This window comes from Amblyomma mixtum, chromosome 2, assembly GCF_055824585.1.
Source record: "Amblyomma mixtum isolate Tamu chromosome 2, ASM5582458v1, whole genome shotgun sequence".
In the NCBI taxonomy this organism is placed as follows: domain Eukaryota; kingdom Metazoa; phylum Arthropoda; class Arachnida; order Ixodida; family Ixodidae; genus Amblyomma; species Amblyomma mixtum.
The window spans coordinates 271,283,018-271,305,154 of record NC_143013.1 but is presented as its reverse complement, the minus strand read 5'-3'; the positions used below and the strand labels follow the sequence as shown (position 1 = coordinate 271,305,154).

At 54.1% G+C, this 22,137-nt stretch overlaps 1 protein-coding gene across 2 annotated transcripts in view; it reads left to right on the top strand.

Moving 5' to 3' along the window:
- The window catches only part of skd (mediator complex subunit skuld), a 77,315-nt gene that overhangs the window by 10,667 nt on the left and 44,511 nt on the right, over positions 1-22,137 (top strand). For both annotated transcript variants that reach the window (XM_089573999.1, XM_089573998.1), the window contains exon 2: positions 20,889-21,135. In XM_089573999.1, coding sequence (XP_089430125.1) covers positions 20,889-21,135 — 247 coding nt within the window. The remainder of the gene's footprint in view (positions 1-20,888; positions 21,136-22,137) is intronic.

Below are 22,137 nucleotides of genomic sequence, written 5' to 3'. Positions count from 1 at the left end.
TCCGAGGAGCAGGGGTGGCCATCGTTTACATCACACAGTTGTGCCTCCGCACCCCCTTCTCTCTCTCTTTCTCCCCGCTTTCTTCGCCCCGGGCTTCTTCCTCTCACGCGTCGTCGTGGAACGCCTCGAATCTTTTGACGCTCGCCTTGTGTGAGTGAGCGCAAAGCGCGGCGCTTCCCGGCTGCACCTCGTCACGGAACAGATTCGGCCGGCAAGAAGAGCTCATCTCTTCTTTTTTTCCCGTTCCCTGCATCTGCTCCGTCGGTCGTTCGTCGCTCTAATTAGCGCAGCGGCGGCTGTGAATTTGCATTCGTGTGTGGGCCGCGGGAAAGAGACCGTTCTGACGCGTTTTAGAGCGCAGCTCTTTGGCGTCCGTTCCTGGGTTTCGCGTCGTCGTCGGCGTTGTCGTCGGCCTCGTAACCAGCTCCGCCCCCCTTTCATCCCCCCAGCGCTAGCAGCGACCGACTGATACCGCTGGATGCCGCTGACGCCGCTAGAGAGTCAAGATAACGTGACTGCTTAGAACACCGTCGCCGCCATGCAGAAAGAGGAGGAAAGGGTCCCCCCCCCTGTTCTTGTGTGGCGGATAGGGTGCTCTTCAGTTGCCGACGCGCCGGTTATTTCACGTAGGCCCCGGCACGTCGACGAATACGTGACCACCTTCCCACGGCTAGACCTGGTTCTTAGCGCTGCGGAAGCGAGGGTATCATATTGTTTGTGTCGGCATCGGCGGCGTTGTCCCTGAAACCAACTCCGCAGCTGGGGTTGACTCACTATCGAAAAGGTGAAACAGCTTATTTGCTGCGCTCAAATTTCGAATTAGGAAGTAACGTAATCGTCGGTAATTTTCTTTTTTTTTTGCATCTTCCTCAGGGAGAAGGTTAGTGGTCTCCGTGTGCTCTTCTGACTATTGGGCTGTCGCTGAGTCGCTCAAGACTAGCGCTTCTGTCCCACTCTGCGGTTTAATGTCATTCAGAATGACACTAGCCTTTGATGACATTGATGGACTGACGTGCTGCTGGGTTATTTAGTGCATTAGGTTGGAGTGACATTTGCGGTCCAATGGGTTCGACGAGCACATTCGATTTCGACAAGAATGCCGACTCTCTCCACCTCGGGTGAGCAGTAAAAATATCGCGGTGTGACCTGAGCACCGTCGAGGAAAAAAAAAGTAATTTGTGGTATTTTATTGAACTATTCGGTTTTAGCAAAAGGTTATCCATATTGCACGCTGTCGGAGAAAGGACACTAACGATCTCAGCATAGCAGCAGCGCACGGACGGGCATAGCCGGGCGCGTCGCCCGTGTTGGATTCGCGCGTGCCAGCGGGTTGTACGCTGTTATTGCGCTATCTCGGTATTCGGAACGTCCCAGGCGGCGCTGCCTGTTCAGCTTCCATTACCAAGCTTCGCGCTGTCGTCGCCTTACACCGCCGCCTTTGATTGTTTCCGTTTCTAAGGTTATTGCTTGAATCTTTACTAACAGTGGATGGGCGCTGGAGTACAGCTGTAAAATTAAACGTACATTCATTTAATTCTTGAAGGTTGGTTGGTTGGTTGGTTTATTGGGGTTTAACGTCCCAAAGCAATTCTGACTATGAGGGACGCCGGAAGGGCTCCGGAAATTTCGACCACCTGGGGTTCTATAACGTGCACTGACATCTCACAGTACACGGGCCTCTAGAATTTCGCCTTCATCGAAATTCAGCCGCCGCTGCCGGGATCGAACCCGCGTCTTTCGGGTCAGCAGCCGAGCGCCGTAACCACTGAGCCACCGCGGCGGGGCAATTCTTGAAAGATCTTGAAACATGTTAGCAGCCTTACATTATACTGATCCGAGCAATTTGCTCCTGCACGGTTTTCACTCTCATTTTTTTCCTTCGATTTACTTTGGTATCATGCGCGAATTGCATTTTTTTTTTTGCCGTTTGGGAGTAAAAGAGGTGAAATGACATTCTGCGAACCGAATGTTAATTTAATTTCCCGTTGTGACAGAGGTTCAATCAAGTCGTTAGGGTGGTGGAAGGGGGGGGTAGTTAAACTTACGTACGAGGGCAAGCAGTATGGAATGGTATGCCTTATTGGAGCCCTGCCAACGATTACGTTTCAAGGGTGATTGAAAAAAGCACGATTTTTTTTTTTTCATTTTGGGTTGTATTCCTTTTGGAGGATTGCCAGTTCCGCCGCAAAACACAAGAAAGATGGGCATTTAGGTGTGAACTGGGCCTGCGCTTCTGAAAAATCTGCGAGGTGGGGCATGGCCTCCGCGATCAGCTCCGGCGTCGCGCCGTGCTGCTGGAGCTGATCGCGGAGGCCAGGGGTGGGGGCACGCCAGGGTCTTCTTGTCCTCGGATCACGCTTTCATCACAATTGTCTTTGACAACGCCTATATATCGAAAAAGGAGCGCACTCTGCTAGCTGGTGGAGGTTGTTTTCACTCGTGGAACCTCGTTGAGAAAAATCACGCTAAGAATAATTGTCTGAGCGTTATGAATGAAACTTCTTTAGGTCTAGCCCCTGCCTTCGAGGCCCGCCCTAGTGGAAAACTGAATTTAGATCACCCTGATGTGGGCGTAGGACTTTCTGTTGATGTCTGGATGCACTAGCGCTGCTCTGCATTGTCAGCCAATCCGTCCGCCTCCATTGAAACGCCGGCGCGGTTGGAATCGCATCCTCGTCCTCGAGCGCAGTATCAAGAGCGCATAGCGAACGAGCCACGATGATAGTTGGAAAAGCCGCTAAAAAGGGAAATCCCGAGCGCGGTGCAGTTCAAAACCAGATGTTTATATAAGCTTGTGCTGAGTATCAGACTGACAATCGCGACGGACGCAAAACGAGCCAGCGAGTATATAGTAAGTACTGTTATCTGAGTGACTTCCGGAAAGTGCATGGCCTGTCTGTAGCGTTCCCAAAGGCGTGCTGACACTGAAGTTATAGTACGTCTCTTCTTGCACCCAATGAAAGACTCGGCTCTCACGGCGCCAGAGTTCCTTCGGCATACACCTTTTCAAGTCTATTTAAGGATCAGGGCGTCTCCTGTGACCAGTTTTCGCGGCTCATGTGATTTCTGGCGTAAGCTGTCAGCAGCGGACGGTGGTGAGCCGCTGGCGCTGGCATCTGAAGCACACGCAGTACCCGCGTGTCCTAATCAATTCGAATGTCTGCCCACAGATGTCGCGACAAATCGGTCGACCTTCAGATTTCGAGCCAGCCAGCGTTCCAAAATTTCGATGAGGGTCCGATGCAGCTTGGCGATGTGACGATGATGGCCTTGAAGGCGCCTTGGTCGTCCCTCCCGGTAGCCAAGTTCCTTCCGTGGTCAGGTGTGCCTTGCATGTCTTCCTTTTCTCGGTTCGCGGGCGGTCGGCACTTGGTGTGTCGCCGCCGCTGCGTGGTCCCTCGGTTCCGTCGTCGGCTTCTCCCGATGACGGGGCTATGAATAGCCCTTGGCCCACACTCCGGGGCCCGGCGCGCGGTCAGCCGCGACGAAGTGGAGCGAGGGGGCGGGGCTTCGGGAACGGCGCGTGTGCCCGATGCCCGGTGTTCCACACGGCTAGGCGGTCCGCCGCGTCGCAAGCCTAGCAAATGGACGTAGTCGTTAGGTTAGGCAACAAGTGTCACAACCCGTCCTGGTTTGCAACACTGCCGTCTGGCCAGTGTGGCGGCGGGAACCTCGTGCGCCTCGCGCGCGTCGATCTTTGCCAGCGTGGAGCGAGGTTGGCACCGTCCGCGCACTCGTGGGGACCGCGCGCTTTGGAATTTGTTGCCATCAGTTGCGAGTGGCCTAGAGCGATTTTACGATTAGAGCGACGCGATTTGTCCCTGTAATCACGCGCGCGCTTTCGTGTAGGTTGTTCGCTTGTCGTATGTCCCGAAAACCGGGAGGGAGATAGAGAGAAGGATGTTTTGTGCAAACAAACAAACAAAAAGGTATTAGCCGGCGTTATAAACCGTCGGCGTGGAATGTTGCGGTTTGGGAGAGTTGGGGAGAGAAAGGCGGGGACGGTAGAATGCGCGTTAATAATCAGACAAAAAAACGTACAAATAAATGGTCATAGATTTAGAGTGTTGGCCCACGTGGGGTAGGGCATGGGTGAAAAATTGCCGCTCTTTTAAATACCAAAAAAAAAAGTAATAGGATTGCGGTATATTCCAAGCGAGGATATTAAAGATTTTGAAGTTTGCCTAATTTCCTGCAGGTCAAAACAAAAAAGTGCGGTTCGTGCTAATTAAGCAGGAGTTGAGGTGTTGCGTGAAATTGACCTTAGCTTACAAACCAAAGAGCGCTTGAGGTCGAAGAAGGGCGTAATATGGAGGGAAGAAGGAGTCGGGTACACAGCCGCCAGCAGCTCGCAGTTCGCTCGAAAATGTCACTTGGGTGGTAACTTTCAAGTCGTAGTGCGAGGGCGTACCGCTCACTATAGCCTCGGCGTTGTACACGCAGCAAGCGGGGCGACAAACAAAACACGGAGGGAAGGTTTCGTTTTCCAGTCTGCGGTTGCGTGCCAGAAATCGAGTGGCTCGCGATCGTTGCCAGGCGGTTACGCCGGCGCAGGGCAAGGCTCGCGCGGCTCCAAAGTCAATTGATCAATCCTTGTTTTGCGTACGCACCGCTATAAGTTACAGTGGCGGTGCGCTGATCTCGTTGTCATTGTATGGATGCGCGATACTGCTGCTCTGGTTTGTGGGTTAAACCGTACCGGTTCTCCGGCGCACGGTCTTCTCTTCTCCTTGGCATTGGCCTCACTTGCGCCCTCAGCAACGTGTTGGCGTCCCTGGGCGGTGTATCACACGTGGACAATGCCTTGACCCGGTTGAAAGCCGGTCTTCCTCGCATGTGCTCGCTGGGGAGGTTGAAGTTTACGGTCTGTTTTTTTAACCTTTCAGTCCGTCTCATTGTAGCGAGCTTACTTGCAACGCCTCAAGAGTTCAAGCACGTAGCTTGAACTGCCAGTGAGAGTCCTGTCTCGACACGTGTGGTCGCAGCCGGTGCACCCGAATCAAATGAAAGTTGGGCCGTGTATGCGATTCTTGCCGTGGATTTTTTTCAGGTGTGCATTCAGGTACTCGCCCCTGCACTCTCTTTGGAAGCGTTTCGCAGTTGCTCTAGCCTCGCGTGTCGGATGTCCCATGTGCCGCCTGTACCTGTAGCGGCAGTGTTCGGCTTTTGCCCTCGTTGCGTAGTTGAGTGTGTCGCGGACGCGTGCCGTCTCGTGATTCACCACTGACGACCGCGGTGTTTTGAAGGCTCAAGTATACGTGCGAACACTCTCTATTTTTGTGCGGTTCGGTCACAAGGCACGGGCTGGCAGGTTCCACCCGTCTTGGCCGTGGTACGACCGCATTTAGAGAGAGGCGAGATGCAAGAATCTTACGTCTTGAGAAGTCTTGAGAATCAGGTGCAAGTGTAAGGGACCACGCAGAGGGTCGAAAAAAAAAAAATTACCGGGAGCACTTGAGAACTTACATTCGAGAGCATTGCAATTCTGTTTCCAATTGCATTCTAGTTCTATTCTATTCCTTTAACGTTCTTTTTATAGTTATTTCGTATTTTCCCGCCTTTGGTGACGTCACAGCGCTTCTACTAATGGCGAGTTTTGTAACGCCGGTTTTTCGTGTCGATGCTTTCGCATGAATAATCGGACGCCCTCCACCGCGAATACGCCTCATAGCCTGCGGAGCAATCCTGGCGTTTCTTTTCCACTCATGGGGTCGAGTTGTACTGCAGAGTTCTATATAGTGAATTCCGAGATACGCTTCTCTTCCCGCTAACGATCCAACTAGCGCAGTACGTCGTTATCCTCTTCCTCCGTACTTGGCTTTTCTTTTTTTATTGCGCCAGCATTTCACCCTCGAAGGTAATATCGTCGGGACGGGGAACTAAAGTTCAACAGTACTCGCTCTGCACCGATAACGGTAATTGCGCATGATGGGTGGCACGCTGCGAACTGAAACTTACGGAAAAGCAACACTGATAAAATCCTATAAGGAACTTACAATGGCGCATGACACTGCTACCCGCTGTGACAGCGATACGTATCAGTGCTTCACGCGGGTCCGCTACGGCAGCTAGTGTAGTTCGGTGTCGTCCCATCATTCGTCGCTTTCGTTCTTCAGGTGGGCGATGGTGGTGGCATCAGTGAGCGCGTTGCCGCTCGCGAGCCGGCCTTGGCTCGCCGGAGAGCGTGAATTCCCGTCCTCGTTCCCCCTCCGCCGCCCTCCCCCTCGCGACGCGGCGCGATTTGGGGATTTCGCCGGGTGCCGCCGCGCCGTCGTCCGCGCGAGGAGCGCACGCTGGCGCTCTGGCGGTGGTCGTCGTCGTCGTTCGGGTTGCGACTTTGCGGAAGTGACCCGCTTTCGCATGGACGGCTGTTCCGCCCTCTCTCGTCCCCCCCCCCCCCCCCCTCCTTCCGGCCGCTTCGCCGCGTGCTGTGTGTCCCGCTGCCATCGTTGTCGTTGCGCACGCGTGGGGGGGGGGGGGGGGGGGCGACTAATTTTCCGCGGGATCGGAATCCGGCCGGGCTCTTCTCGGGCCTCGCATTACGGGACGAGCGCAGTAGGAGGCCGGACCACAACGGATAGATACATGGCCGCGATGAGGTTGCTGCACGCGTTCTACGTTTTGTCGAGAAGTCTCTGGTCGGAATATGATGACAGTGGGTTCCGATTGTAAAGTGTCGTTGCCGCTTCACCCGTGGGGCTCACGCGCGACCTTCGTAATGCTTAGTGAGCTATAGCTGCAATAGCGATAGCGAACAATGGAACGAGCGCTTCCGAAGTGCGGAATCGCAAGTCTAGACCTTGTGGTGGCGTTCTCTGTGTCAGTGTATCGGCATTTTCTGGGATACTGGCGCGGAGAAAAAAAAAAAGGGTAGGTGTGTAGCTCGATAAGCGTCGTCATGCGCTACTGTAGTTGTTGACGTCGCGGACGAGGCAGGCACCCTTCCTCGTGGGATGAAGGCCGTCGTCGCCGCGCATCATATTCGATCCTTCCCAGCCGGCGCCGGTAGGAACGCGGTTGTTTCCCACGTCGGCGGCTGGGCCGCCAAGGCTTGGGCATCGTGTGTCGGCGGCGGATGCGAACGTCGTGCGGGCGCCGTTCCTTCGCAGCCTTTTTGCGGTGTCGCCGTTACGGGCTCCCTTCCCCTCCCCCCTTGCTGCCCTCACCCTAGTTTGCTCGGCACTCGGAGAGAATCGGTCTGCGTTCTGCTATCTTCTCGTTCGTCACTCTTATCTCTCTTCCTCCCCCCCTGCCATTTCCTCGGGCTGTGGTTGTCGCCGCCCTCGTTGCGCCGTTTGTTTCACTCGGGCTCCGCTGCTATTCTTGGCGGCGTCCGTGCATTATCGAGTAGGCGCAATGTTTTGTCTTCTCGCCTGGCGAGCGCACGCGGCTGGCCTCCTTTCCGACATCCGATTGAGAGGCCGTGCGCGACTGACGGAGCCGCGGGGCTTGTCGAAGGCAGCGGCAATGAACCGAGGTCGCGGCGGCTCCCCCGTAGCATGGAGGCATTCAGGAGTCACGTTGCCGGGTCGGCGTCCGGTCCGTCGTCGGTGCCGCGCCGTCTGGTTTTGCGCTGCGCATAGCGCGTCCTGTTGCGTTAGCAAACCCTGCCTACGCGCGGTACAGCTGCGACGAATGGCGCTGGACGTCACCGGATGCACGGCGCCTTCGCTATTGTCATTCTCTGCGCGGCAATGGAATGGAGAGTCAGCACAAGCTCGTGCTGGGGAATGAACTCTTCGAGCGCATTTGTGTGTTAGTTCGCCGCGTTAAATGCAAAGTGTGAGCGCGGATACTGGGACGGTTGCAACGCCGTCTGAAGTTCGCTTGTTTCGTAGAATCGCTTTCCATCTTGGTTTGTCTGTCCTCTCTGCTACGCCTTTCAACGAGCTGTCCTATATTTGTTCATTCGTTTTCTTTTACACTTTCACCACTCTGTCATTGTGCCGTGGTGTGTAACTGGATTTTTTTGTTCTTTTTTTTCGATCCGTTATTTCTGTGGGAAGAAAAGCACCGCTAGGCCTGTCTTGCCTCACCCTGCATTCGATCTTAGTTTCGTAATAGCCAGACGCGTCAGAAAGACCTGTTCGCAGGCTTGCAGTGTCGCCGACCGCTGCTTCCAGGAAGGTTCGCCGCGAACGATTGGCTGAAGGTCGCTGTAGGTGCGCATTTCAAGCAGCAGTGATCCAGTGAACTGTGTTGGTTCACCACGGTTTCTCTTCGTTTTTTTTTTTGTTGTAAAGATTCCGCGATAGGGCTACGCTACTCAAAATGGAAGCCTGTACTGTTTTTGCTCATTTATTTTTAGATGTCAGTTGCTCATGAGCGTTAATTAGCGACAATGACACGCAGGCAATTTATGTGCATAAGGGAGTAATTACTCATTGACATCTCCCTTACTGCATTCCCCCTACTACAATTACTCCCTTATTACAAATCTACTCCACCTTGGGTGGATTCCCCTAAACATTTGACCAATTTATGTGCATGTTCGTGAACTGCACGGTGGATTTTGTTGTCGCGCTGCTGATTGCGCGTCGCGTAGCAACTGTCCCGGATAATTCCTCTCCTTTAGGTCTCGTACAAGTGATTGCTCGGGTGCATTCTCTCGCCGGAAAAAAAAAAAAAAACTCTTACTGGGAACGTGTTTGATACACACCCGACCCTCCGTTTCTAGCGAGCGGACTTCCGCCTCTTCCGGTCGCTTCCTGCGCGTTGCTTCCGCCATGTTCTCCCCGTCTACGCGTTTGTGTTGTGCCTCGAGCGTGTGTCTGTTAACGCGCTGCCTCGAACGGAAGCGCAAGGAAAGCCGACGCGGCTGTGACGCGGTCGCGCACCACTCTCACCCGCCGCGCCGTTTACGATGACGCGCAGCTGCCTGCGATTCTCCTGTGTGCCGCGCAATCGTTGCAGCGGTGGTGGCGAACAGCGCAGCGGGAAAGGACACTCTCCAGCTCGTATCGCAGATGGTTCGTTTTCCTGCTGTCGTTCATGCATCCCCCCCCCCCCCCACACACACACACACACACTGATATGCGCGTTAAGAAGGTTCAAATAAAAGAACAGCATAGGTTGCGTGAGGGTAGTACTCGCGCATTGTGAAATGTTGAGCAAAATCTATCGCTTGTGAGTGCATACTGAACTCGCTGTGTGGTCAAAACGCAGTTTTGGATTGATCAACCATCCAAACGTCCAGGTAGTCACGAAGAAGTTTAGCGCACTCACGACGAACGACAAGGTAGATAAGACAACACAGACGCACAAACACGCGCACACACTCCCAAGCGCCTGTGTTGTCTTGTCTACCTTGTCATTCGTCGTGAGTGCGCTAAACTTTTTCGTGGTGCATTACCAACTATACTTCGTCTCACAAGATATTTGCAGCACTACGGAAGGTAGAGCTCTCTCGTCCAATCAGGACTGCAGAAACACAGAAAATAGTCCCTCGAATATTTGAGGAGTGTATGACTATTAATCAAAACAATAAGCATTGCAACTGAAAACATGGTTTGGACAGGTATATTTAAATGGTAGGGAGTGTTTCAATCACAAGTGATATTACCAGACATAGCCCGTACGGACACAGCTCTGCGAAGGCCCGCTGCGAGGTAGTGAGGCGTCGCCACTTCCAACATGGCGTCGGTCGAGTCTGTTGTGTCTCCTGTGTGCTCTACACCGACAGTGCGCTGTTTCCCCAAGCAGGCGAAGCAGGTGGCTTCGCGACAACAGAGGAACTGATCAGAACAGGTTTCGACAAAAAAAAAAAAAAAGTGGGGCTAGTCCCTTTGGAAAGGGCGTCCGCCTGTCCAGAAACAAACCAAAAAAGAATAAAAAGACATCAAGCGCCACCTGCTAGAGGTAGAAAGAAGCCACCTGGACATCAGTTGGATCGAGCCACAGGCGCGTAGGAACACACTAATGTAGTGCGCGCCATCCTGATTGGACGAGAGAGCGCTACCTTTCGTAGTGCTGCAAACATCTTGTGAGACGGAGTATAGCTCAGATGTCGATCCTTCTTCAGTCCAGGTAGTCCTTACGTTCGTGACATTGAGATACGGGTGGAGTACTCGTTATTAGAATTCACCCAAGCGCCGCGGTACGGCTACAAAGGAAAGCTGTGCAGCTCTCGCAGAACCTTGTGATTGAAGAAAAATTCGTCCTGGTCTGAGAATCGAACCCGAGACCACCGCCTGTCCGGAACAATCGCTTTAACAAAGCTAGGACGGCTGGCAGGTGGCAGGGTGAGGCCGAATTGATCAACTTGGAATTGGGTACGGTGTTGGTCCAATGTGTTTAGGGGAATTCCCGAAGTGGAATAGGCAATATGCGTGCAGATCCTAATTGTGCCAGACTTCAGCGAATCGAGGAGTGACGTCGTACAGCAGCGTGGTAACATTGGTGTGGTGTGCTGGCGCCGAAACAAGTGGGCCATGCTGATGGTGTCATAAACTTGTTGACCACTCACCGCCCTATTAAAACGGAGCTACAGATTTCCGAGAATGTCCCGGCAACATTCTGAGAAGCAGTCAGGCTTCCAAGGAATGGAGAGGGCTTATGGACATAACCCGAAATACGGGCACTGTTTGTATAAACGGTCGATGCCCTAAGGTAACGTCGCGAGTCGCGACATTACTGTACTGTGTTATTAGGGCGCAGTAACAAATCTGGAGGCTGGGAACTTTCATAACCGCCGGTTTTCGGAGAAGCGTATCGCTGATAGAAGTACAGAAAGGTGGGCAAGTTGGTTATTACTATCCATGGTAAAACAGCGCGGAAAAAACACGAGGACGGAACAAACGCTCGTGTTGTCGTGTTTGTTCCGTCCTCGTGTTTTTTCCCCGCTGATAGTAAACTGGCGATCGCGCCCGCACACTTCCGCGTCCGCTTCGATGCGTTTCGCAAGGACTGTTTTGTCGCTTCTCTGAGATAAGAGTAGACGGTCTCTGAGATATGAGTGCTGCAAATAGCATAAAAAGGAATGACAACGGCATCCGAGACAATGTGTGTGCGTGTATGTACACGCTACTTTCTAAGTTCTTTTTCAGCCATAAAATAATTACGCTATTAAATTTCCATCGAAGAACACCACAAATTAAAAAAAAAATGAACAGTCCCATATGTTTTCCATCATGGTTTCGGTGACTGCGGCAGGTGATTGATTACAAAATATTTTATTCGTTGGAAAGAGCTTGATGCTAAGAGGTCTCGTTAAGTGGTCGAGAGTACGTAGCCCTCGACGAGGAGCAGTAACTAGACCACCCGGAGGTCGCTCTGTTTTGCAGTCCACACAGTATATGATCGTAGTTGGCTCGTTGGCCGCAGTGTTGACAGTTCGGGTTGTATAGATCACGATAAATATGCGCGAAGACTGTGGTAGCAATCTGGTTTCATCTACCGGTTAACCTCCTCGCCTTTTTTTCTCCTCTTCCTCCTCCGTCGGTGACTGTTCGCTTTCACTCCCCCCCCCCCCACACACACACACGCGCTGTATAAGTGTGTGTAAGATGTTTAACCACAGCCGAGTGGGTGTTCGTATGGTTGGGAGTTAGGCCTCTGGCGCACGGGCTGTAGGATAAACAGATGACTTGGTCTGGCGGCGAACAGTGAAGACCGCTTATGTCCCTGCGGACTCACGGACGTATTTCAAAAACACCTCAGAGTGTTTCGGCGCACAAGGGACGCTTTCTCCTCTCACATGCTGTGACTCCCGATGGAGGCGAAGCGCTAAAGGAGTCCTGATGTGGCCGGGGATCGGGACCAGGGTCTTCACCGCATTAGGGCGAAGCAGCCAGACTACGGAGGGAAGCCTTCGGGAGGAATAGCAAGCTTGAAGGTTTATTTTACATTATGTACAGTAGCAAGTAGACCAAAGTCAGAAAATGGGGGAGGATCATCTGGCACACTGCAGATTGCTGCTTAAATGCAGTTCAGATTCCCCAGGCACCCAGCTAGGGAATCCGATCTCTGGGTGAGCGTCCAATGGGCTGCTAGCGTCTTCTTAAGCTCCGCCCTCCCCACGTGATCGCGCACACCGCACACACACACACACACACACACACACACACACACACACACACACACACACACACACACACACACACACACACACACACACACACGGGCAAGGAGGAACTTGGCGTCTCCCAGTCGCGAACTGTTTGACCAGGCCCAAAGGTCGTTCGCTGCTGAGTGACGATCCTGATCGATGGGGACGCGAGCGCTGACCGCTCACACCGGTGACCTCTTCAGTTCGGTGGAAGGGACAAATCAGCCGTGTCGCCCTTCCGCTTTGTCGGCTGCTCAGGGCGCACGCGGGCACTGAGTTGGCGGCGCCGTCGCCCCCGCCGTCGTCGCCACTGGGTCTTGTCCGTCGGTCCACGGGCAGTCCAGGAGAAGCGCCGCACTCAGCCTCCCCGGCGAAGGGGATTAGACGCCTTTGTGTACGCCGACGCCGTCGCCAGTAGCTGCCCCACTCAGTGTCTCTTTTGTCTTCCCCGAGCAGCAGCGCTTCGGCCGAAGTGGCCTGATGGCGCCCGGCTGGCTAGCCTGGTCTCGCTGCCAGTCCCCAGGAGCGCAGTCCGGCACCAGAGCCGCATTCAGCATCGCCGGCGAAGGGGATTAGAGCTTTTGTCCACGCCAACGCCGAGAAACTGCAGCGCTTTTGGCCGCATACCTGACGGCGCCTGACTGGCTCGCCGTTCTCCGCTGGCTGGGCCTCCGATCACTACAGCCCGTGCTGTACGATGTCAGCGTACGTTAGATATCCCCAGGTGGTCGAAATTGTTCCTGACACCTCCACTACGGCTGCTCTCGCGCTTCCTTCTTTATCCCTTTCCTTACGGGGCGGTTCGGGTGACAATTATTGAGTATTTCCCTTCCTCAAAACCAATTTTCATTTTTACACACCGAGACGTACGGGGCCCCAAACCGACGTTGTTAACATCCTCTTTGATGCACAGGTAGTCGCTGGGTTATTGTTTTTTTGTTTGTTAAGACCTATTAGGACTAAAGCGCCATTTACTCTGATGAATGACCTCCCGTCCAGCTGTTGATGTAATAGGTGGCGAGAATGAAATTGGCCGGTTAATTAACCCTCCGCCCTTTCGCTCTCGCACTCCGTTCTCGCGTGTGTGCAAGGAGGAGTGGCGGAATCATTTCCAAGCGAAATTATATAGAGTTGTACGCTGCTCTTGTGACCTCAGAGTCCACGCGCATACGCGATGCCTGTCGTTAGGATGGTCATGGACGTAGTAGCGTGCTGGCACTGTCGTCGATCGCCACTTGGCCGTGCGAAGCGTGCTCTTCCGCGGAGCTTTGCGGTTAGCGTTTTAACGTCGCAGATGTCGGAACGATTGACGCCTCGTCGCGCCCTCCAGAGTGAGCGGGGAGAAAGTGGTGGAGGGGGGGGGGGGGGGGGGCAGTGGCAGGAGCAGATGCATCCCTGCGTTCGCGCGTTCCTTTTGGGAGGGAGCAGCAGCAGCGGCCGGCCAATCGATAAGTGCTTCTGACACGCGGCGCGGGCAGCGGCGGTCGCTTCCTCCCCCGTGCTCGCACGTGTTTGGGCTCCGACTTGGGGAGAGGCAGGGAAGGGAGAGAGGGGGGAGGATGGGGAAGCGCTGCTGCTGCCAAAACGCTTGCGTGCCCAGCTCTGGGTGTTCTTTTTCTCCCTCAATCAGATTAGACGTGGAGCCCCTCTTTCTTCTCGCGGGTCCCGCTCTCGGCTGCTGAAATGAAGCTAGTGACTCCGCTGCTGCTGCGGTTCGCTCTTCGGGAGGCCTTTCGGCGCAAAACGATCGGCGTTGAGGCGCGTGTCGCGTGCGTGTCCGCCGATCGTTATCACGGTGTAGAGGTCTAAACAGCGGAGGGTCCCGGCCTTCTGTCTCCTCTTCTCCGAGCGCGGCCGAACGATTCGGCGCTCGCCTTCGCCGTTTCGTTTCTCGCCGCGGACGGCGACGCAAGACTGGGACGTAACGCGACATTTTCTAAATGCAAGCAGGGAAGTGGCCAACCGAGATCTGCCCCTGGGCGAATTCGTGGGGCCCCAGAATTGGCGCCGTTCTCTCGCGTCGTTCAGCACCTGCGTGCCTGCGCCCCCGGGCGGTAGGGGCGGCAACGGGCGTCGCTCCGTGGGCGTACCACCGCGCACGCGAGGTAGCGGCCAGCGAAAGCGGCGTCGAAGAGCCCATTGATCGAAGCGACCAACGCGTGGCGCTCTCTCGGTCTGTGGGGCGCGCGCGCGCTCTTCTTTCTCATTCTATCTTCCTTCCGCTCCTCTTTCCTCGCTTCGGGCGTGTCTTCTTTATCGGCTCCCGGGCTTGCGGCCCCCATCATCGACGGCGCCGAAGTGTGCTGCTGCTGCTGCCTCGAGGGTGGAAACGTTTAGCGCTCGCTGGTTTAGCTCGGCCAGATCATCGGATTCGGCGCGCGCGCGCGCGCGCTCATCCCGGTTGTTGCGAAACGCGTCCGTCCCCGCAGAAATGATTTGTGGCCTTTAGTTCTACTGCTCGTTGTTCTGCCGTTTGGCGCGCTGCGTCGTCTTGCGTGCGAGTCGTCCCCGCGTTGGTGTATGCCTCGACTGTCGACAGCTGTCGGAGCTAACCCCTCCCCTCTTCCTCCCGCTGCCGTCGTTATTGCACGCGCGTTATGGTTCCGTCGGATGCGTGACGATAATCGTTGCGGCGTTGCACCACAATTGGAGCGATGTTGATTGACTCTCCGTGTCGACCTCTGTTCATGTCGCTGCACTGTTTTTTCCGAGTTGCGTGTTTTGTACTGCGTCTCTTTATACGCGTGTGTGTGCTGTTTGCTGCGTACACGACGCTTTGTCATCACTTTCGTGTGATGTCCTAGAGCCATAGTCTTCTTAGTTTCAGACAGTCAGCAACCTCTGCTCCTCCTCCACTACCGTTTTCCTTGTTCTGCCAACACGTGGCGACTGCTGTAATTAATGCGCGTCAGTTTTCTTTCTCCTTTTTTTTTTTGTTAAGGCTTGAAGCCTTGAATGCGCCCTCCTCTCTCTCAACCATTTACGCGGCAGACTCCGCTGAATGGGACAAGAGCGATCGCCGCGCCTCTCTGCGCGTGTAACGGTGTAAAGCGGCGAACTTCCGCCTCCCCGATAGCGTGGTCGCGCGGTGTTTGGCGGAGTTTGGCGGAAACGCGTTTCCGCGTGTCGCGTCGCGATGCGCTGCGTGCGGCCGCGGTAGGCTGCGGACTGAGCGCGCACCGCGGGGGCCGAGCGTTCGGAAGGCGCGCTCTGCCGCCAGCGTGCCAAGCCCGCTGGCGTCCAGCCCCCCTGCCGTTATCGGCCCACTGCATCCCTGGCGGCCTCGTCCGTAGATGGGGGAGGCCGATACGGGCGATCCTCGGAGGAGGCCTTGGGCAGGTGGCGCGATTTCTGCTGTCGCGGTGGGAGGTCGCGGCTGGTCAGCTGTGTGGTGCGGTCGTAGCCGTCGCGAGGCTCTCTGCGTCGAATGAATCACAACGCCTATGTAACCGAAAATGATACGAAAAAACGGCGACTTATGGTTTATAGTTTAGTGTCTACCGCGGTCGTCTATGAATGTGTCAGGAGTGAACACCAGAGGGGAAGGGAAATTCGCTGGAATACCGTGAGACTATTAGTGAGCTGGTTTCATTGCGCTTTGTATCTCCCAAGTACAGAGTACGCGCGGAACGCGAAGAAAGTGGACAGAGCCCTTTGTGTAGTTGCTTTTTTACTACAGCAGACTGAATAAGAACATCACTTCGCGTGGCGCATAATAGGAACAGTTGGTGGTCACTTGGAATATGTCCTTGTCCTGCACAGTGGACCATGCGTAGATGGTGGTAGTGGTGCTGGTAGAGAGAGGAGAAACTTGCGACAGCGGCCCCGTTTCACTTCATCTGCTGTGCTCTGATTTGGCCGATGTCAGCGTACTTTTCTTGTACCGGTGTCAGAAGAGGACACCCTATCTTCGTTGAGCCTAGACTGGACGAGGAGGTGGGGGAGCGGAGGGGGGACGTACTGTTACCAAAGAAGCACTTCTGGCAGGTAACATACTCGATATGCCGGAGGAAGTACTCGGTGATGGTTGGGTTACAGGTGTGGTTGCATCTTAGTTATAGACGAACGAGATAGTTTTGGAAAGTGTCGCTCAACAGTTTTGCCTGCCGCCGTGTCTCGTGTTCTCTCGTCACCGTCGACGTTATTACGTCCCGTCGCTTTGTTCCCCTGGCGGCGGGAGGGTTAACGCCGCTTACCGCTTTCAGCCCCCTTTTCGTAATGCGGGTCACGAAAGCGCGGCCGGCGTCCGAGGTGAGGCGCCGGGCGAGATCGTCCTTAGCCGCCGAGGCTGACCTCGCCTCGACCAGTTCTGCCGTCGCCGCCGGGCGTCGCGAGCATCGCCGGGGCGGGGCACAACCGTTTGCGCGTGCTCGCGGTAGCTGTGTACGAGGATCGGGCATCGCCGACGACAGCCAACATGTTCCGCGGCCTCCGGTAGCTGCGGTGAGGACGTTAAACGAGAATACAACGGGGCGGGCAGGGGCGTGCCGAATCGCGGAAATAGCGGCGAGCGAGCTGCACTTAATCCCGGGAGTAAACGGCGCCTCGAGCCATCGCCGATAAGCGCTAGCACCGCCCGGTCTTGTAAGCGTTTGCAGTACGTGAAAGTTTGTAGGTGTCGCCCCCCCTCCGAGGGCCCGCCCTGCAACAACCTTTGTGTGCGGCGCAGTTTTTTTTTTTTGCGTCCTTGAACTTCTAAATTCATTTTTTTTTATTAATGCGAAGGCATTCTATGACCCATTAGCACAAAAGGTGTCGAAATTCCTCACGAAATGGCACGAAATTTCTAAGTGGCGTCGTTATGCTCTCGCGTGACGTCAACAGTAGGCCATAAGATAGTGACGTCTGTAGCGAAGGAAGGAGAAATGAATTTGTTTCCGAAGGTGTGTGGGAAATTGAATCAAGGACCTTCAAACTGTTAGGCGAGCACGTAAGACCCATACTCCAGAAAACCGCGTTAATTCTTGGCGAATTAAGGTTAACCCTAGTGTACGAGTTTCCTTAGGACTGCATGCTAATGAGTAGATATTTCATTAGAAAAGAGATAATCTTTAATGATTCTCGCAACATGGCTCACGATGAGACAGTGCTTTCGCAGTCAAAGCCCGCAAGCAGTCTAAGTGCCCTTCCGTAATTTTTTTTTTTTTTTGTGGCAGTTACAGCTTTAACGCAGTCGCTTTCGTCTTAGTTTCGTCGGATGGTGGTTCTAAAACGATCGCCCTGATGTTACCCTAAAAGCGCGACCTTGAACGGAACATTTTTTTTTCGCCCTACTAAATTCGATACGTAACATCATTTCGTGATAGTGAGGCACCGCGCTGCTGAAAGGAGCAAGCCTTATAACAGCAACGGCCCTGTCCCGGGAAAGTGAAAGTGGCATTGGCCGCCTAGCAATAACGCTTTTCCTCGCTGAATACCGAGGCTGCTTCGAATTCGATCTTGATTGCCGCCTCAACTCCGGATCTACGATTGAGTTGCCCGGCCCTTGGACGAGCGTGCGCGCTGCGCAGTGCCCGGAAGCGCTAATCTGGCGACTTTGGGCAGGTATAGTACCGTAGCTACGTTCGGAAAGTCTGGTTCGGTTCCGCGGCCGAACCGAACCAGACTTTCAATTTCCGGTGCGCTTGTGTTCTTCGGCGCTTCGTAATTGTTTCTTCTTTCTTTTTTTTTTTAATTCTACCTAGCTAAGATGATATGCCTGTCTCCCGTCATCGCGAAAGGGGTTCGCGTGATTCGCGTAACGGTATCTTGAACCACATGTTTAAAATTCAAGGGTCATTGTGGCTCTCTAAAGTGCTGCAAGGCGAAAGCCTTTCCTGGCGCACTGTTTGGCATTGACTGCGAGACTTTGTGCTGTACTAGGGCTGTATTTGACTGCACACTTTGAGTGCACATTACAACTACACACTTTGACTGCTCCATTAGCACGACTCTCTCTTTCTCTGCTTCAATGAGTTCGCTTGTATCGATGGCTCTGTTCGCAGTAATGAGGTATGTAATGTGGTCGCCCACGGACGCCTTACGCCTCCTGTCGGAGCGGGCGACAACTATTTTATTAGTTGTCGTCTGCTCCAAAAGGGGGCGTCAGGCATCCGTGGGTGACCTCATTACTGTGAATCCGCGCGCTCTGACGTCATGACCATTTCGACAGATGTCACGTTGGTAATCAGCGGCTGAGGGTCAACAGCGTGACACCGAAAAGCGTGACACCTCTGCTGACAACCTTCGGTCGGCAACCTTCTGTCGACAACCTCCTGTCGACAACGATGAGGCATTAAAGGCTTTCGCCTTAAAAAGAAAAAAAGCATACTGCGATTCCATCTCAATACGTAACCAAGTAGCCAGTAATCAAGTCATGGTCACTGAGACTTCCGAGCCGAATGCCCCGCGTCGAAAGGTAATCCAGTTCCTTGGCCTCGATTGAAACGATTCCAAGTAGAAAGGAGACATGTAACGGGGATTCGGGGAGGGAGGCATTCGGCGAGTAGGGCTATGGGCTTCTTGGGCATTATAAACGCAGTTTACTTCACTCCCGCGTTAGTAGAACTGTTATTTTAGTAACCCTGCTTCACCGTGGGCGGACGGAGGGGGACGCTTGCTTCGAGCTTTCCATTGATTCCACTCCATCTTTCTTTTCCCTTTTGTTTTCGCTGTTCTGCCATGTGCCACATTTGGGATCGACGGGTTGTTACGAAGTGTAGTAGCACCCTACAGTGAGGAGCCCTACGCGTGTGTTGGGCTTCTGTTAGGCCGCAGGTGGCTATTTCCGCGCACCTCTGTCGGAGCTCGCTGTCTCGTTCGGCGACATTTCGGCGGATGTGCCGTGATGCGCGAAGGCAGCAAAAAAAAAAAGAAAGGTAGGCGCCGTGCGCGCCGCCAACTTGGCCGCGCGCCTTCGTCGCCGCGTTTAATTAAAGCGGCTCGCGCGCTCTCTAATTGCATTTCCGCCGCTCCGGCCACCAGTTCTCGATGGATGGCCGCTGGAAACGGATCGATGGCCGCGGTGGCAGCTCAAGCCCCTCCGGCGGCCCCGCGCGCGAGCGATCGATGCAGCAGCAACAGCGCTGTTGGCACGCGTTTCTTCGGGGACGGCGTCGCCCGGCAGAATGCGCGCACACTTTCTCCTCCTCCTCCTCACCCCCCCCCCCCCCCCCCTTTTCCGGGCGTAGTGCAGGACCCCGGGTAAGAACCTCCCTCCCCTCTACCTTTCCGCCATTCGCCTTCCTAGCGAGCGAGAGAGCAGGGTGGTGATTACGTCACTGATAGCGCGCGCCGCGAGGATGTCTTCGAGTTGCGCACTTCGAGGCGGTCGGTGCATTGAAATCGGCAAGGGGGTCGTTGTTGGTATTAGTGTTTTATCGTCGTCATTTCCCGCCGCAGTGGCTGTATGAGGGTCTGCTGCTGAGCCTAAGGTCGAGGGTTCGATTCCGATTCACTTTTCTGTTTAGAATGTGTCCCTGTGGCGACAGGTGTGAGAGAGAGAGAGAGAGAGAGAAAACTTTATTTACAAAGGAATTCGGGGCACGCCCCAGGGTCCCCACACGACCCCACTGCACTCAAGTGTTTATGTTCCTGAGGTCCATAACACTGGCAGCACGGTGTGAGGAGTGCAATCGAAGTGATAAAGCGCTAGTCTGGTAGCGCGATTAATAATGATATAAGCGACAGACAGGATATCCGCATGTGAGCATGGGAAAGAATCAGTGTGGTGCGAGAGTGTATGCTTGCTTGCTGCTGGAACTGTTTTTTTTTTTTTTTCTGAGGTGGCCGGAGCCCTAGGGGAGGAGGGGGGTGATGTTACTCATTATGTCTAACGGCAGTAACGATTAATGGCTACTAGAATAATGCACTTGGAGCTATAAAAAAATGTCTAGTTTCCACTTCACTGCTGACCAGCATGCGCAGAAGCAGAACTTAGCATGAAGATTTTCTTGATTATTTTTTTCTCCTTCACGATTCATTATTATGGACGACCCGCTTTATGAACAGCTTTGCTCGGGAATCCAACATTATTTCAACATAGTAAATACTTACATTCCTTCCGAGCTTGCACTTGTGACACACTCGTGCCGACAGTGATCTATGCCATTTTTGTTTTTCCTTATGGGATTGTTCGTATTGATGTAGTGCGTTGCTGTAGTGCGCTAGTTCTTCAAAGCGTAAACTTCTAACATATTTTGTTTGAGTGTTGCTGTCGCATCACTCAAACGTAGGCGCCATCTGTCGCGCAAGCTCCAAGGCCAAGAATCTTGCAGCCGGAGCGTGGGCGCGCCATCGGAATACCCCCCCCCCCCCCCCCCCCCCCGACCTTTTATTTTTTGTGGCCTTTAAAGCGAGCGGTCTGTTGCGTTGCGAACGCTGCCTTGGCCGTTCGTGGGAGCAGTGGCTGGGAACTTTTTATTACAGCCGCTTTCATTCAGTACAACGTACATACATTTTACCCCATGCTTTTGTGGGGTGACCTATTGGGGATTTTATGTACTTATTTATTTGATTGTTTATACCTTGCTTCCTTGCGCAAGGAACTGGCGGGTCCCTGGCAAAAGGTGCTTCCTTGCATTTGACTTGGTGCTTCCTTGCACTGATGCCTCAGGGCATCAGTGAGCGAAAGTATGATGAAGGACGCTGTAATTATCAAAGTAATGGGAATAGGTTAGCTGATTTTATGACTCGTATGAGTTTCGCAGGGCGCATTAAGACTTCAAGAGTGCACTGCTCTATTATCTTCTTGCATTAGGACATTCACATTGCGGGTAACACTAGTCAGCTTTTTGAAGTGCTGCGCACTGTTGTGAGCGTCCGGGCTGACACGAGTTCGCCTTTTTTGTTTCCGCCCCCACAGGCAGACTTGTGCGGCCTGAAATGGCGTCGTCTCAGCACCGAGCACTCTTCTTCGTCCGTCGGCGGCGGCGGCGTGGAGCCCCTCTCCGAGCCCGTGCTGTGGTCGTTCGCAAAGTGCCTGGCGGCCGACCTGCTGTGCGTCTGGCGCCGGGTGACGCGCCCCGAGCAGCCGCACCGGCGCGAACTCTGGCTCTTCTGGTACGGCGAGGAACCGGACCTGGCCGGACTCGTCTCGCCGGAGCTCAGCGGTAAGCTCGCTGCTTATTCTCACGCCTCTTCGACGTTAGTTGTAACACTTTTTTTTTTTTTCGCCTGGGTAGCCGTTTCTTCGTACGCTTGCAACATTTGAGTCTCATATTTTATTTTCGCACGATGGCTTCGAAGTTTCGGTGTGTGGGAGGGAATATTTGCCGTTTGACCGAACCTCGTGTGAGATACGCCTCTTAGGCAAGGAAGTGTTGGTCTAGGCTGTCTGCTCTCGAGGTTACACTTGAAGGGGAGCTCTATGAGCCTTACTGTTGAATGAACAAACAGCCTTGGCAGCTAAAAATTCGCTGGGCAGATGAAGCGAGGGGGCACTTAAATTTGGGATTGTCTCAGTCATGTGCGTGAGCAAGGTTTCCCATTTTGGGACGGAACTCCGGAGACAGGAAGGATAGGCGTGCATTTCACCGTGGACCGAACAGCTGACCCAGCGGGACACCGGTCCCGGCCTGTCGAACCTCGTTATAACGAAGTTTAAGGGGGCCGGCGATTACTTCTTTATAGCCATGGCTTCGTTATAGCCCGTGTTGACCTAGCTTCCAAGGGGAATCGTCATTCCTTCGTTATATCCACTGTTTCTTTATAACGAAGTTCTACTGTAGTTGCGCAGTTTCGCGCGTGGGAAATCTGTTTCTCGTGCCGTGTTTGAATAGCGCAACAGATGACCCATAGGTGAGGGAGTTGGAGAGGGAAGAGAAGAACGGTCTAAACCTCGCCTAAACGGGGAAGCGAACGCTTTGCCCTGCACTCTCCCGGAGCGCGCGTCGCCGTTGCGCGTGCTATGCTCCGCTCGTACCGGCCGCGTCGTCCCGACCTTGGCACGGATCGCGTTCTGCGGCGAGGCCGGCGGGGTGGCTCCGCGGCAGTGGGGCAGGGGACGCGTGCGCTTGCGCCACCCTCTATCCTGCGTTTGGGCGTTAGTTGCATACGCCGGCGGGGGGAGACTGCCGGTGCCCACCGGACGCCTGTGTTTGGCTATGTATTAC